Source organism: Colius striatus, chromosome Z (genome assembly GCF_028858725.1).
Source record: "Colius striatus isolate bColStr4 chromosome Z, bColStr4.1.hap1, whole genome shotgun sequence".
NCBI classification, from domain to species: domain Eukaryota; kingdom Metazoa; phylum Chordata; class Aves; order Coliiformes; family Coliidae; genus Colius; species Colius striatus.
The window spans coordinates 8,112,830-8,130,410 of record NC_084790.1 but is presented as its reverse complement, the minus strand read 5'-3'; the positions used below and the strand labels follow the sequence as shown (position 1 = coordinate 8,130,410).

Sequence of the window (17,581 nt, the reverse complement as noted above, 5' to 3'; positions counted from 1 at the left end):
CACATAAAAATTTCATTATTAGTGATGGCATTCACAACAATATCTGCTTAAATGGCTTCCAAGCAATCACCAAACCGTAATTACCCAGTGGTAGAGCAGTAATTGACATACAAAGAGACGGACAATAACTGCCCACTGGTGGTAGGGATATTCTGGTTACTCTAAGATTATGGAAGGAGAATTTCTGCCTCATCTTTTTCATATGAAGTCTCATTATCAATACAACTTCTATAACTGGTGAAATGCAAGGTGAAAACCCAGCAAAAGATTTTAGTAGTAGTATTTTCTTTATGATTCCAGCTAATTGCAATGCCATGATGACACAGAGGCTGAAGTTGACTGTTGGCAAATTCAGTAGCTATAGTATCAATTAAAAGTATGGTAAAAAGAAAAAATAGAGACACTGACTTAAAATGCATGGAGACATATATCATGAGTCTAATCCAGAGTTTAACGTAGAATCCAAATCTCCATAACTCCTGACCAGAAAAAAACAAAACAAAAAAAACCCCCAACTTGACTGGAATGGTACGTCTGCAACTACTGAACAGTCGTCACAAAATTGTTCTCAATCATACTTCAAACTTGCCACAAGGATTAATCGGCAGTTAGAAGCAGCTGCAACACCATGTTCTGTGCACTTCTGTTGCCATTTTAATTTTTAAAAAGCAAATGGAGAGGCTCTCCACAAAATTCAATGCCGCAATAGCAATGACTGAACCAGAATCACAAAATTATGAACAGTTCACTAAATTGTCTATTAGGAGCACATATCAAGAGGCTGCAGAACAAATTGCGTGCCTGAAATAACAGATCAATGAATGAAGAATAAAGAGATGTAAGAAGTGGAGACGTTGACGAACCATTGTAATTTGTGAAGAATCAATTTCCATACAGCCAGAGTAATGGCAGAATATCACAAATAGTGTATTCATGACTTCTAACAGCAACAGCAACAAAAAAATCATGGATTACCGAATGGAAATTTATTAAGGCTTTAAGAAAGACAGAATGATGCTGTAACATAAGGGTAGGAAGCACATCTACTTTATAAAACTAATAAAACACAATAAAAGCAGCCCACAATATATATGCAGAGCAAAAAAAAAAAAGTTGCCTTGGACAGGATGGGTATATTCTTTAAAAATCAGAAAGCTAGCATACAATGATTGAGCTAAGAATGGCAACACTGAATAGATAAAACACTTTTGTCCAATAATACAAGTCCAGCTACTTTATCATCTCGCTCTATATCCAGCTACATGAATGTTCAGGCACAAACACATATTAGAGAACTTCTAAAGCCAAAGTATGTATTTCAAAGCAAAGGCCTAAAGCCAGATTTTACTACATCACCTTACAAACTACATGAGATGGCGCTTCTTAAGCTATCACAGTTTGCTAAAACATCTTTCCCCAGACTAGAGAATGGCTAATCAGAGGGTAATACACCATTTCTCTATTGTCTCCATTAGTGACACATCAATCTATGTGTAGAAGTCACTTCACTGCTTAACAGTAGAGGCTCTGCTAACCATCCTGCTCCTGTCCAAACAAAACCTCTGCATGCTGTGGCAGGAGGTAAGGTCCTCATACTGCACACAGAAAAGTGGCTGGGGAAAGCGGTATGGGTTGAATCTCCTAGTGGAAAAGGCAAACCCATTTGTGGGACTGTCTTTGCTCAAAGGCCTGGGTGTATTTGGTGGGTAATGAGAAAGGATGGGGAGACCTGATGTGTGTCCAAAGGGAATTTAACTATGAGGGGAAAATAATCTGTGATATAAGCTGTCTGTTGTATACTGGTTACAAATATGGTTTAATATGTACATAGTAAATTATGTAGGATCTGAGCATGACACAAATGGTACGGAATATGGCCTGGAGATTGCACTGGGGCTGACTGAGATAGTGTTAATTCACCATAGCAGCCCTCACACTGCTGTGTATTCTGTTGGTAGCTACAAACATGTTTGATAACACACCAGTGTTTTGGCTCCTGCTCAACCAATATTGAAGTTGCCTCCCCAACATTTTTTCCCCCACTTTCACCAGTGGGTTGAGAGTGGGCAAGATCCTGGGAGGAGACATGGCCAGGACAGCTGACCATACAATGCCAACTCAGCAATATAAACACAAGGAGAGGAGGATGAAAGGGGGGCATTTGTCATTTACATTTATCTTCCGAAGCAACCGTTACATGTACCACAGCCCTAGTTCCCAGAAACTGGCTGGACATCACCGACTGATTAGAAGCAGAGAATAACATCTTTGTCTTCTTTTGCTTTCATGTGTCTGGACTCTGCTGTTACATTTTTAAAACTGGCTTTACCTCAACCCATGAGGCTTCCATCTTTTTTTCTCCTCTCCCTAGCTTGCTGACGAGAAGGGTGATAGAGTGGCTTGGTGGATACTTGGCATCTAGCCGAGGTCAAACCACCACACTATGACACAAAAAAGGTTTTACCTATGTGAACAAATGACAAGAGCCTTGTTGATCAGCTTTGCCTTTGTTCTCAGGGTAAGTACATGAACACTCATAGAGTGACAAAAATGACAATAGAACATTTTAAAATTTGTAGCTTCTTGGAAGAACTCTGTAGAATCAAGCACCTAACAGACTGAAACACAAATGAGTTTCTTTCTTTTTTCCTCTAAATATATAAGCAACTTAGAATAATTCACCCTGTCAGATTCCTGACCATATACCTTCCTCTCCCTTCACCTACCAATATAAACAAAGAGCATTTCCAAAGCTCACTCAAACTTGAACACGAAGAGTGACTATAGCTAAGGCAAAAGGCACAAGACAGCAAAGATGTAAGGCAGCTGCTTCATGAACGTATTCCACTGCCTGGTACCAAAAATCACAGGTTTTTCATACTACTGTGGGCTGACGCTGTGGCACTTCTGATGCACAGAATGCAGAATTTTATGATGTTGCCAAACACTTACTAGAAGGTATGGTGGCACAGGAATGCACATGGAGACATACTAATCTTCATAGCCATTCCTTGTCCATTTCATTTGTCCATCTCCATTGGAAAATGGGGATAACTGAACAATACTAGTAGACACAAAGGTTTGCACACACAGAACAAGTGTCAATAACACTTTCCCTGTTTTGGGAACTAGGTGAAGGGATGCGAGAAGCAGCAGCAGCAGGTCCCATAAACACCTTCCCTTCCACAGTTCTTGCAGGAACAAGGAGGAGGAGGTAAAAAGCAAATTTCTTCAGTCTCTGTTAATAAAGCTCTGGCAGGACAAAGCAGTGCTCAACAGCTGGGCAGCTCCAACACAGCATCACAGAGCCCAGGCTGCCCCCTGAAGGAAATGGAGAAGCTGAGCTAGTCACAGATAAACACTCAGTAGAGGCCTGTCAGGGTCAGCAATAGCTTTTCAGTACAGTCTCACAAGCAGAAAGGTTGTCTCTGTCACAAAACCTCTTTGGGAGCAACAGCAAGGAACTGAGAGGCAAACTAATCCATGTTACCTATCTTGCTAAAGTCACAGTAGTCTGGCCTGCGATGGCTTTTCATTTCACCTGAACGGAAAAGTAAAACTTGCACCATTCAAAATCCACTGTGGTCTACCTAAGAATCAGGATTATTTGAGCAATTATTCTCAAAGAACAGAAATTCTAACATAATGGAGTATGTGTGTTTAAACAGAGGCTTGTACATGTGAAACCACAGCACTGCACAGCCCTGTGGTGCCACACTGCATGTCTTCCTTCTTTCCTCTTTGGTGTACTGCTTTCCACTGAACCTCTTCCACTTCCTCCAAACTAAAGCTGGTGGGAATTCTTGGACCATACTTCACCCAGCTACACTGGTTAAGGACAGATAGAGTGCTCCTCCTGTTAATCAAGATGGGCAGACTTCCATCATGCACTCCTTTCTTGAGTCTGCATGCTCAGTGCTTACAGAAATCTCAGAGCTCATCCTGCTATACCTGGAAAAGGCCATGTAACTTGATTTTGCTTCAGCATTAACAAACGTACTCTTGGCAGCATGAGAAAATGTACAGAACCATTTGGTGATATATTTAAGTACATACTTATTTATCCATCCAAGAAACTCAATCAAGATGCTTGATACTATTTACTTTGCAACAGTGTAGGGCTGTCCGTCATTTCAGACATTTTAGTTTTCCTTTTACTCTTTAGTACACAATTGTACTGGCAGGAACACAAGAAGCTAGGAGGGGGCACAGCTAGGATATCTGACCCTAACTGACCAAAGGTATATCCCACATGCCACACATTGTCATCATCAGCAATAAAAACTGGGGGAAAGTAAGATGAAGGGAGATGAAGGAAAATCTCTTCCAACAAGATTTCTGTCTTCCCAAGTCACCATTACACATGAAGAAGCTCTGCTCTCCTGGAGATGGTATGCATAGCTTTTGCATTACCTATTAAACTGTATCCCAGCCCACAGATTCTCTCACTTCTGTCCTTCCGATTCTCTCCCCTAACCCATAGGAAGCAGTGAGTTAAGCCATGACATGATGAAAATTTATAAGGCACGATGTCAAAATGTGCACAATCACACATTATCTCTGAGTGGTCTGAATTAATGTTACAAAAAGAGTACATAGGGACATACTTTACCTTGCCATGAGGTAAAGACAGCTCTTGAATGACATGCCATAATGACTCCAACAGAAACTGCCAGGCATCATTATACAGTGTCTACAAAAAAAGACCTTAGTTTATGCACAGAAGTGTGCATTCTCTTTCTCCAATAGCCACTCTGATGTGAAAAGCACTACTACCCAAAGGTCAATGTTCTGAGACTGTTCTTTCTGTTGCGCAAGGAAGGTTGTGACAATGCAAAAAACGACCTCAGCATACACTTGTTTTGCATTCACTGGGATCAGATGTCTTTTTTCTCAAGACAATGTTGTGATTCCTAAAGCATTACAACAAGCATGGCACTGAAATGGAAGTCATTTGCACATTGAAAAGGAATCGGGGCCAGATGGTTCTACAGCTAACACTTCCACAGCATCTATGTCAACATGGCTTCATGAAAGGTCCTCCTTGACCAATCCAATCTTCTTCTATGACAAGGTGGATTAGGGAAAGGCTGTAGATGTGGTCTTCCTGGACTTCAGTAAAAACCTTTGACACACTCTGGAGAAATTGGCTTCCCAGGGCTTCGATGGACCTACTCTGTCCAGTTTTTAGTCTGGAAAATTGTCTGGATGGCTGGTGAATGGAGTTAAATATAGTCAATTGGCCAGTCACAAGTGGTGTTCCTCAGGGCTCAGTGCTGGGGCCTGTTCTGTTTAACATCTTTATCAATGATCTGGTAGTGCATTGGATGTGGTTTACCTTGTTTTCAGTAAAGCATTTGACACTGTCTCCCACAGCATCCTCCCAGAAAAACTGAGGTGTGGGATGGATGATCAGGTAGTGAGGTTGACTGTTAACTGGCTGAAGGGAAGAAGGCAGTGAGTTGTGATCAATGGGACAGGGTCTAGTTGGAGGCCTGTATCTACTGGAGTCTCTCAGGGGTTGCTGCTGGGACGAGTAGTGTTCAATATATTCACTAATGACCTTGATGCGGGAACAGAAGGCCTGTCAGCAAGTTTGATGATGATACTAAACTAGGAGGGTCGGTGCTACACCAGAAAGTCTGTCCTGCCATTCAACGAGACCTGGACAGGCTGGAGAGTTGGGTGGGGAGAAATTTGATGAAATTCAACATGGGCAAGGGTAGAATTTTGCATATGGGACAGAATCACCCCAGGTACCAGTACAGGCTGGGGAATGAACTGTTAGAGAGTAGTATAGGGGAAAGGGACCTGGGGGTCTTGGTGGACAGCGGGATGACCATGAGCCAGCAACGTGCCCTCGTGGCCAAGAAGGCCGATGGCATCCTGATCTATATCAGAAATTGTCCCCTTGTACTTGGTGCTGGTGAGGCCACACTTTGAGTGCTGTGTTCAGTGTTGGGCCTCTCACTACAAGAAGAATGTTGAAATGCTGGATCATGTCCAGAGAAAGGCAATTAAGCTGGGGAAGGGTCTGGAGAACAAGTCTTATGAAGAGCAGCTGAGGGAACTGGGGTTATTTAGCCTAGAGAAGAGAAGGCTGAGAGGAGATGTGATCACTCTCTACAGCTACCTGAAAGTCAATAGTAGTGAGGTTGGGGTTGGTCTCATCTGTCCAGTAATGAATGAAATGGCCTCAAGTTGCACCAGCGGAGGTTTAGACTGGACATCAGGAAGAACCATTTTATCAAGAGGATTATTAAACATTGGAATGAGTTGCTCAAGCAAGCGGTGGAGTCACCATCCCTGGAGATATTTATAAACCTCATAGCTGAGGTGCTGAGGGACATGGTTTAGTGATGGACTTGGCAGTGTGAGGTTAGTGGTTGGACTTGATGATTTTAAAGGTCTTTAAGATGTAACGATTCCTATGTAGAGCCTGGGAAGTATCAGTAACATCCAAATGTCTAATATATCAACAAACATTTAATCAAGTAATCATGAGACCTCTACTTAATGAATTTAGCGACTCCTAGTATCTTCTGATAGCATGAGAAAAGCAGCTAATATATTTGTCTTCATCTGGAAAGTAAAATGACAGTTTTACACCCTGTGCTTTGCCTTGAGAAGAAGAAAGTTAAAGAAAATCTTGCACCATATCATAGTCTCCGATTTGTGTAATTTAGATGATTTCCTATTTTGAATGCAAAGTCAAATTGTAGTCACACTGTAAGCTATACAGCTGTTAAGAGCATTAACACATAACAAACCCTGAAATACCTTTTGTTAAATGACTGCAGTCTCACAAAAATCCTTCTTAGTACATACAAAATTAAAAGTATAATTTCTACATAGAAATACAATAAAACCACAGCCCATCAGTACATAATACACATGCATACATGCAAACAATATACCTCTCCAAGAGCTTCATAGCGCTTCTGGTTCCATCTGTGCAAATCTTCACGGTAATTAAAAACAAATGGTTCCCCAGTTTTCATGTGTCTCAACTGTCCTTCTGTAAAAGAAACAGAACCATTAAATTTTCATACATGTCTTCATTAAGTTACATTTAATTGCTGAAAATTTTAAAGGAAGTTTAATAATAACAACTCAATTTTTAGATGTAATCTCTTTTGGTTATGCTATTTTTGAACGAAAACAGCTGTAGTATAACAACAAAATGCATTCCTCTTGAACGGTATATATTGCTTGATTAAGCCAAACACAAATGATGACAGGGGAGTTACATGCAGATATCAAATATTAAATGACAAATTTGCTATGGGCTAACACTGAAATTGAAACATTAGTAGTTAATATTTGATCTGCAGTGTCAATTATGTGATTGAGTTGTAGCTACAACTCTCCTACTTCAAAACGAACTGCATTTATGACAAAATGAGAATACAAATTGGACCAGAGGCTGGAAGGAAAGGAAACACTTAAGATTAACAACATTCCAAGTTAATCTGAAAAAGAACACATCCATAACTAAGCTAAAATATCTCAAGTCCTAGGTATCATGTGATCAAGTAAAACCACATAGATTCAGGGTACTGTGAGACTACAACAGTAAAACAAAGCAGAATGCTTGACCAGAACTAACAAACATGCTATTGTTAGATTTCAGTGTAACTTTCTGTGGTTGGCATTGTTAAGAGCCAAAGTTTACTCAACCACACATGAAGATGTGGACAGATAAATAAGCAATAAACTGCTGAAAACATGTCTCATACAAGTAATGTTTCAGTTTATCAGACAAAACCCAAGTTATGATCTCAGAGCATCACCAGAAAAAAAACAGGAATATGTACAATTGTCTCCTTTGAAAGCTGAACTGTCTGCATGACAAAAGTGAGGTTTCTCAGCAAAATCTTCCTTCTTGAATAGTAAGAAATGGCTAACTGGGTTCACATCTTTCCAGGACCTTTACATTTTAAATAAAATATTTAAGATCTGATAACTAATAGCGACTCTTAGCTGCTTATTTGACATTTTATTGCAGACTTGTCTTACCTCATGTACAAGACAACAAGGAAATAATTCTCCCCAGCTTCATATCCCTGTCCCAGGTGCAAATATCCTTCTTGTCATATTTTCATCATACTCAGCTATTCCTTAGCACACAGTTACTCTTCAAGTATGTCACTTAATATTAGACAGAGTTGCTCAAGTAAAAGGGATCAAATGTTTCATAGAATCATAGAATGGTAGGGGTTGGAAGGAACTTAAAACGTTAATTTAGACCAACCCTCCTGCTCTAGCAGGACCGCCTAGATCAAGTCACTCAGGCATGTGTCCAGGTAGGTTTGGAAACTTTCAGAGAAGGAGGCTCCACACCCTCCCTGGGCAGCCTGTGCCAGAGCTCCCTCACTCTCACAACAAAGAAGTTTTTCCATAAGTTTAAAGGGAACTTTTTGTGTTACAGCTTTTGTCCATTACCCCTGGTCCTACCGCTGGGCACTACAGAAAAAAGTGTTTCCCCATCCTCTCAAGATACATCTTTTGAATACTTGTAAGTATTAATGAGGTCCCCCCTCAGTCTCCTCTTCTGCAGGCTGAACAGTTCCAGATCCTGCAGCCTTTCCTCATAAGAAAATTTTGTATTTTTTTGCTTTGGTTTTCTGAAACCTTTGTCTTCTTCAGATTCTTTAAATATTAAAAAAATCTTACTTTTCTATCCCAAAAAGAAGCATGATTATGACATAAGAGTATGTACGTGACTGAACATTTGAATTAAATGTACAAAAGCAAAATGGAGACCTTTTTGCTCCCTTGACCAGTAGCATGTGTTTTGCTACATTCTATGGAAATCACTGACGCTGTGAAGTTAGTGATGGAATATTTAATAACATAATTCTAAGACATCATTCTCCAAAATTCAAATTTCAGCCCTTTTTATCAACCACGTATGAACCATTAACACTGAAGTCAGTAAGGAAGACAGTAGACACTGTGCAGATCTAAAAATAAGGAGCTGAAAAGTGACAGAGCTGAACCCCTCCCATCAAAGAAAGAGCATCACTTTCATGACACTTTTAGTCTCTAAGTACCTTCCTGTGAAAACCATCAGGGTATTAAAAAGCTAAGTGTTGCATAAATGACTATCATTTAAAGGGAAGCTCTTTTTTTTTTTTTCTTTAAAAGTAGAAGATGTAAGACAGGCAGATTTAGAAACTAAAGATCCTCTGTTCACAGAACAGGCACTGCAAAGAAGCAGAATTGTAAACGTCCCCATTTTCCTACAGGTTTCAAACAATCTTGAAAGAGTCATTTCCTAGAGTCTGGTATTACTTTAGCTCAGAGGAATATTTCTCATCTGGATTTTAAAATGTATGCACTGCAAATTATAAATATTACTAACTCATTTAACACATAGGTTCAGCTAGCTGGCAGTACCTATAGTCATCACATATTTAGCTGCAATACAAAACCAAGACCCACACTAGGAGAGTAACAGAGTCTACCACATTGCTCATACTTCCATCAATACAAGTAGGTGCCTTCCTGTTGGTAACAACAAAATAGTGTGGATGAACTGTGATCTAAAGAATAATTTCTTCTATATCCATAAAAATTAATCAGTAAATAAAATGTTTCCTAGATGAGTGATTTTTGCTTTTTAATGCTCATGGTACAGAAATCGCTTTCAGAATTTTTATATCAACACTTCTGTAACAGAAAACATGAAGTCATAAAGTATGCACAGTACAAACAGTACAAACCTACAGTGTACAAAATGAAGGATTTTGGTTACAATTTTATGAAAAAAAAAAGCTAGATTTACAAGTCTGTTAACACTAAGGCTTAAAATTTTATTCTTAAAAGTGTGAAATTCTAATAGGGACTTATAAGGTAAACTTAAAGTTCTGATAACCTCCCAACATTATTCAAAGTATAGTCTCTACCAAGCATGTACAACTTACTTTCATTAAACATGTACTCAAATCCTTCCAGAGTATCAGGAAATTCAAGTGGTGGCTCATCTTTTTTCATTAGTTCATCCAAGTCTATTCTAGACAATAAATCTAAAAAAAGAAAAGAAAAAAATACATAATGCATGCTGTGTCTTTTCTGTTTCACTGTTGTCACTGACAAAATGTGTTTGATCAGATTTGTAGATGTTAAGGGCAGAAGGACATCCTACACACTACTAAACACAGGACTTTCTTATAGGATATCTCATTCCAGATCCAAAAGTTAAGCCTCACTGGCAGTAATCCTTCTGTCTATCTATTTATTATTTTTTAACCTATCTCTAATGTTCATCAAAAAACTGTCCAGGGAAAGGAAGCCACCAAAGACAGAGTGATTTGTTTGAATGATTCATTACCCTCAATGTTAGAAAAAGACCTCTGGTATGTATCATGGTTTTAACATGAACTTATCTAGTCTCAATATCAAGTCATTGATTTGTGCTTCTTTGCCTTCTTGAGGAGCTTTGATTATCAAATACATGCTATGTCACAGGCATTTACCAGCTGTATGATCACAACACTCTTCAACCTTCCCCACTAGACTTGGTTACCTGAATCCTTCCCTAAACCACCCTCCTAAAATAACTCTCAACGTAGAGAAAATTGCCATCTGTTTTATAGCAAACTATGACATACACATCCTTTTCAGAGCAGGATGGTATACCACAGTAGAGCCTGCAATCACTAACTCACATACAACAAGTATAGTTTGCATTCTTTACATGTAACCAGAGGTCAGCATGTAACATCTTCTGCTTAAATCTAACCATTAAACAATTAGGGCATACACAGATAATAGTGTATATTGCTCATCAGTCTATTACTTTGATGCTATTCTTTTAACATACTTTCTAAGTTTAATTTAAAAAAATCATCAAGAAATGATTCAGTAAGATTCTGCTGAAATATATTTTCCTACTTCCTCATAGATGAAGGCCACAAAAACATTCAGTTCAGGAGTGCTACAGTGACTTTGAACTATTATTGTTTCATAAATCAAGATACCATGCATTACCAAGTAAACACATTAAGTATTCTAATGGTTTATTACCTTTACCATCCAAAATTGTAGCTCAAAGGAAAGAAGACAGTTTGAAAATACTAATTTTCTTTAAATTTGCTTTGACATGAAGTACAGTTCCACATTTTAATTACTTAAAATCACTTGAATAGTGTTTGTATCACTATTTTTTCGTAGTCTTATTGATAGTGACAAACTTAGAGATTATTTACATTACCTAAGTTTTGTATTGGTACATCAATCCTTTTAACTTTCTACAGTGTATAAACTGTATTGTCTTACTCTTTGGTAACTCAGATGGCATTCACTCCATTGTCCATATGATTGTTTCCAGCTCCTTCTTCTCCAAGTGCTTTCACTAAGTAAAGCTGGAGGACCAAAGGCTACCTTGTAGAGTGGCTCAAATCTTACATCTCTCCAATATCTGTGATATCTAATTAGCTATAAAACATCAGACATACCATAGCTCACTTATACAGTAAACTTGTTTACTGTAAACTCTCATGACATTCAATTCACATAAGCAATCATATGCTGTTTCTTATGCATTGTTCTTTAAAAATGCTGAAGGAGCTACTTTGGTTCTCAACCAAATGATAACAGAAAGAAAACTTTGTCAAAGCTTTTCTACAATGGCATTCAAAAAGCATGCTCTTACTTCCTGTATGTTTCACCGTCTCAAGACAGCAAAACAGTCTTTAGTGCATCTTTTTCTCCTTGGTGAAGAGACTCCAGTCTCACCACACCTCTAGAAATTAATTTCAGAGGTTTTATGTCTTCTTACCATGACCTATATGGAAATTTGTTGACACAGAAGTGTCAGTTACTATTTAATAAAATATCCATCTCCTGAGTAGCAAGGGCAATACTATGTGAAATATATTAAGCTTATCTGCAGTTTGTACAGCTTGTCATGATTTACAGCTTCTATCAGAGCCACTCAGGAAGACTGCAATTGGTTTCTGCTCCAACCATCAACACAGACGCTTTCTTTCTCAGCAATTTTTCAAGATAAAACTAGCTAAAGTGTTCTTGTGGGTCTGAGATTCTTTCAAGATCTGATCCGCTCCTGTCTAAGATCTTTTACTCTCCAACTCCATTTGAGACTATAGTAGAACCCAAAACTAAATGATGTGCGGGTGATCTGTAGCTCAATGGGATTTCACTACATAGCAGGAAGAAAATAACATCCTCACATCTAGTTTTAATTACGTAGAATAATTCTCGGATGCTAACCAAATTAATGCCAAGTCTAAAACTGGAGTTTTGACTTCCAAACATGAAGTACAATTTCCTCAAAATACACTAATTGAACAGAATTAGTAGAAGGTTTGAAAAACTACCATATAGGTTTTCACCAAATATTTCACAGTTGAAACTGAAAAACCACCATCTACCATCATTGTATAATAGAATATATTTCTAATAATACTTTGGTAGAAAATCAATTTTTTACATTGGAATTGCAAAATATACTCTCTTTCTCTGTTTTGAAAGACCACTTAAGAGTAAATGCATGATGCAAGCGCTTTAAATCCAATGTTTAGTTAGCTTACTTGTAGGTCTAACCAACTCCACATACTTCCAAAATTGAAAAACACTATCTAAAAGATTTAATTTCTTTTTTCCTCCAGAAAATTACTCCAATAATTCATTTAGGTCCATTTTTTAAAAACATACAACAAAAACTTTATAAAATCAACATAGAAACCAATGTCTTCAAAATGTTTTCCCTGCTAATATTTTAGTCAAAACAGCAATACATGTGCATAATATAAAATATAAGTACCATAAAAGCTAAAGTTTTCCCTGATAATATTTTAGTCGAAACAGCAATACATGTGCATAATATAAAATATAAGTAGCATAAAAGCTAAATTACAACTCCTAGAAACTAAGAACATAAAAGCATAAGTCAATTTCCTCAAAGGTGATTGTGAAAATTAAAACAATTAATTGATATCTTATTCTGTTAGTTCTTACCACAAATCACTATTTTTCTATCATCTTACGAAAATACTGATAATGGACACATCATTATATAAAATAATCTTCCAGTATTGTAGCTCCTACACTCTAACTCACAGTTACATTAAATAATTTTACTTTCCTAAATAAATGTTTCTGAAATATATGTAAAAAAAAGGCAAGAAGACTCATACCCTTTAATGCTGTAGTCTTCTCCTTTTCATCTGGGCCTCCTTGCTGAAGCTGAGCCATCACTACAGTAATTGACAACAGATTCAAAACACTAAGGTAAATGTACATGAATCTTCCAAATGCAATCTGAAAACCAACAAGAGTTTAAAATTAACAAATTTACTGATTTCTGTGTCCAAGGATCTCATTTGCTACTGCTTACATCACCAAAAAAAAAAAAGTTCCAAAAGCAAAATTTCTGAGTACTACAAATCCCTATGGATATGTCAGGTAAAATTAGAATTAACATTTCCTCTCTTTCAAAACATACTGAACACTTTAAAGACTCATCATACAAGCCTAGATTAACATGTTTTGCAACAAAGTGTGACACACAGTCCAGTATAAACTTTGGTCAAAGATTGAAGTTCATAAGAATAAACACTAACTTCTCTGTAACCCTAAAAAGACATCTATCTAATTGATAAGCCTGTTGGAGAAGCACCACACTTGTAATTACAAAGTAAAAGATACAGGAAAACCCAAAATCAACAGAACTTCCACAGTCTTTACAGATTTTCTGCATGAATTAACTTTACGTCATTGTTCTTGCTGTACTAGACAGTTTTGTCTGAGTAAAACAACACAGAGCACAATTTTTTAAACCAATGTGATTGCCACAATACATTACCAGCATGGAAATGTATATAGTAAATACCCAGCTACAGAAAAAAATCTCAGCGTATTAAAGGTGAGAATTTACACGCAAAATATATTTCTAAATGTCTTCTATTGCACAGAAGGCAGGCAAGCCATTCAAATCTGCAGTCTCTTTCATCTTGAATCTGACACCAAGGGAGCAAACTACTTCTGTACATTGAACTCTTTCTTCCCTTCATCTGTTTTGGCTCTTTATCTGTCAGTCATTAACAATTTGTTTTATTTTTCTCCCCAATATACTTTATCATAGATGAGTTTGCAGAAATGGCATCTCTGTAGCAATATGTAACTTTCAAATAACAAATAATAGGATTCACCAACTGCACTATTGGCTCCTTCATACTTATGAGAAAGAACCCCAAAAAGTTTTCTTAAGTAACAGTAGCTCATTGCAATGGAAGTAGGAAAACAAACAAAAAACCAGCAGGCACAATAAAGACTGATTTTCTACTGTCTATTAGAGAAAACCTATTACACGAAACATTTTCTTGTAGGTTAAGGAAAAATACAGCAATTTTAAGGAGGTGACAGTTATTAGTTAAGAATTGGGTTGGGGGAGGGGTGGCGATGGTTGGAGTTTTTTTTTTTTCTTTTGACGTTGGGGTTCAAGAAATTGCAATAATCTGTTCTACAAGTTCTACCCTCAGCAAGTTCGCTGATGACACCAAACTGGGAGGACTGGCTGATTCAACAGAAGGCTGTACTGCCATTCAGAGGGATCTCGACCAGCTTGAGAGTCAGACAGAGAGGAACCTCATGAGGTTCAATAAGGACAAGTGCAGAGTCTTGCACCTGGGGAGGAATCCCCACGCACCAGTACAGGTTGGGGGTCGAACTGCTGAAGAGCAGCTCTGCAGAGAGAGACCTGGGAGTCCTGGTTGACAAAAAACTAAACATGAGCCAGCAACGTGCCCTTGTGGCCAAGAAGGCCAATGGCATCTGGGGATGAAGAAGAGTGTGGCCAGCAGGTCAAAGGAGGTTCTTCTTCCCCTCTACTCTGCCCTGGTGAGGCCTCGAGTACTGTGTCCAGTTCTGGGCTCCTCAGCTTAAGAGGGACAGGGAACTTCTGGGGAGAGTCCAGTGCAGGGCCACCAAGATGATCACGGGACTGGAACATCTTTCATATGAGGAAAGGCTGTGGGAACTGGGGCTGTTTAGTCTGGAGAAGAGGAGACTGAGGGGAGATCTTATTAACATTTATAAATATCTAAAAGGTGGGTGTCAGGAGGTTGGGACATCCCTTTTTTCTATTGTAGCAAGCAACAGGACAAGGGGTAATGGGATGAAGCTGGAGCACAAAAAGTTCAACCTAAATATAACAAAAAAAAATATATTTCACTGTTCAGGTGAGGGAGCCCTGGCACAGGCTGCCCAGAGGGGTTGTGGATGCTCCTTCCTTGGAGGTCTTCAAGACCTGCCTGGACATGTTCCTATGCGACCTGATCTAAGTGAACCTGCTTCTGCAGGGGGGTTGGACTAGATGATCTCTAAAGCTCCCTTCCAATCTCTACCATTCTATGAAGTTGGCCCTTTGGGAGACTTTGACACTTTCCTATCAAGAAGGCTGTCAGATTAAACTGATGGGAAATGAAAATACACTGCCAAAAACCTTTTAAAGACACAGCTCCACCAGAAGCTCTGCTTATATGATACACTTTTAAAATTATGAGACAAATGAACACGATTCAGTTAAAACATGGATCTTTTGGCTAACACTTTAATCACATTAGCATTCATAACAGAAGTAATCAACAAAAATAATGGCAAAAGCACAGAAATTTTTTTTGCATTTTATAGTGTGTAGCATAGTCAATGTAAACATTGAAATAACTCAAATGTCAATTCATATACGTGCACGGCACTAAAGACTTTTCTTGGATGCTTACAAATAGTTCAATGACAAACAATCACCAAATACAAAATCTTGTCCACCACCAGTTTGAACACTTGCAGCACAAACCCACATACATTCTATTAAATATGTTAGAAATTATCCATTCCAGTTAAAATTATTAGAAGTGCTGGGAAATGGCAGTGATAGTGGTTTCTGATGTCCCAGATCAAAATTATTCTAGTCATGCAAATTGGGTTGTCCTCCCCACACAACATTTGAAAGTTCGTAATTGGGTATAGGTAAGTTAGTGCAGTTACAAATTACATACCAGTGCTCAAAGACTTGTTATTACCCAAGGGAAGAAACATAAAATTTATCTGAACAGATCTACCTTGGTAAACTAACCCCCACCCCCTAAACAGATAAATCAATGTGGAGACCAAGAATCTTCTTCCTTTAACAGATAAAGATCCCTAAGTAGGTAATAGGTTCATTTACCAAGCCAGAGGCACCAAATTAAATAAACAAAAAAATCTGAAATTAGGTTTGAGAGAGAGAATTCCTAGTTCTTTTTGACAAAGTAAAAAACTGTTACAGCAGCCACTGGAGGGAGGACTTGATATTAGAATGAGGATGAAACAAGCACACTATTTTATGTACTGTTTGTGTGAACACAACACTTTGTTGAATCCCTCACTGATATTTGTTTAAATGACAAATAGAAGAAATTAGATGAGAGGGTTGGATTTCCTTTCTTTGATAGACAGGTGTTGAATCAACTATAGTTTGATGGTGCAGAAATGAACAGTGGGAAAATGATAAAGCTCTCAGAATGGTTGCTTATAGGCAAATGCAGGAATTGCAGTTTATTCTAGACAGTAGTTTCAAGGCCCAGTGATCTTCAACTGCATACACTGACTACTTCACATAATTCACAAATACCATCATCACATTTCTCATAATAAAGACAGATTATTTAAAATGTGTTATTCTGTATATTTATTTAGATGTTTCTTTTAAAAACATTTTTTCTGTGATTGTTTTTCCATTAGTTACAGCAAGCATTCTTCCTAAATAAACCAAGTTACTGTTTCACCTGAAGAAATACTCAAGTAAGTTTATTACTAAGAGAATGTGTATTTATTTGTATGTATCTTGCTTTTCTATGCAATCTTGAGTACTCTATTACAAAATATGTTATGGATATTCTGTGCCTCTTCAACTCAACACCTAGCAATATTTAAAATAATTTGACAGCAGAAATATTATGGTTTCATAGTTTCACATGAGACAACAAGGCTGCATTTTCATCATCATTATTCTCATTAATATAACTACAGAACTGGTGGATTCATATATAAACGGTCATCAAAAAAAACCCAAAACGACAAGAATCCCACAACCTACTCCCTAAAAAAACCCACGAATACAACAAACTTTTGCACATTTATGGGAATATATATACGTATTTCATTTCTTGTCTGTAAAGTGGTGTTGGAAGTTTGGACAGTCAAGATTGTAATTGTGTAACAGTGCTAGTCATCAAATCAAACTAGACACCATACCATAGATTCCAACTCTGAAACAAATGCACACATACAGAGATTACTACAGACTTCAGTTATTCTTCATTATGTAAACGTTGCTAGAAATGTGGCATATGATTTTGCTCTAAATTAGTAACACCTGAAATTAAGTCAATGCTAAAAATGTTCCAGATACAGGCTACAAATAACTGGAGTGCTACCCTACCACAAGTGCAAGATAAGAACACAACATACAAGTATTTTCAAATAGCACAAGTCCATCAAGTTTATCTGGGGACCAGGAGTTATTAGACTACTACTTTGTATTACACTCCTTTATTAGAATACAGTTACATTAAGA

The 17,581-nt window shown here is 37.8% G+C and overlaps 1 protein-coding gene across 8 annotated transcripts in view; it reads right to left on the bottom strand.

The window, feature by feature from the left end:
- The window catches only part of ARB2A (ARB2 cotranscriptional regulator A), a 276,975-nt gene that overhangs the window by 237,221 nt on the left and 22,173 nt on the right, over positions 1-17,581 (bottom strand). For 5 of the 8 annotated variants that reach the window (XM_062019248.1, XM_062019252.1, XM_062019251.1 and 2 more), the window contains exons 2-5: positions 13,164-13,287; positions 9,930-10,031; positions 6,918-7,018; positions 4,613-4,693 (exon numbers count right to left, since the gene is read on the bottom strand). In XM_062019248.1, coding sequence (XP_061875232.1) covers positions 4,613-4,693; positions 6,918-7,018; positions 9,930-10,031; positions 13,164-13,269 — 390 coding nt within the window. In that variant the 5' untranslated portion in view covers positions 13,270-13,287. The remainder of the gene's footprint in view (positions 1-4,612; positions 4,694-6,917; positions 7,019-9,929; positions 10,032-13,163; positions 13,288-17,581) is intronic. The other 3 variants (XM_062019249.1, XM_062019250.1, XM_062019256.1) reach the window with 3 other exon arrangements.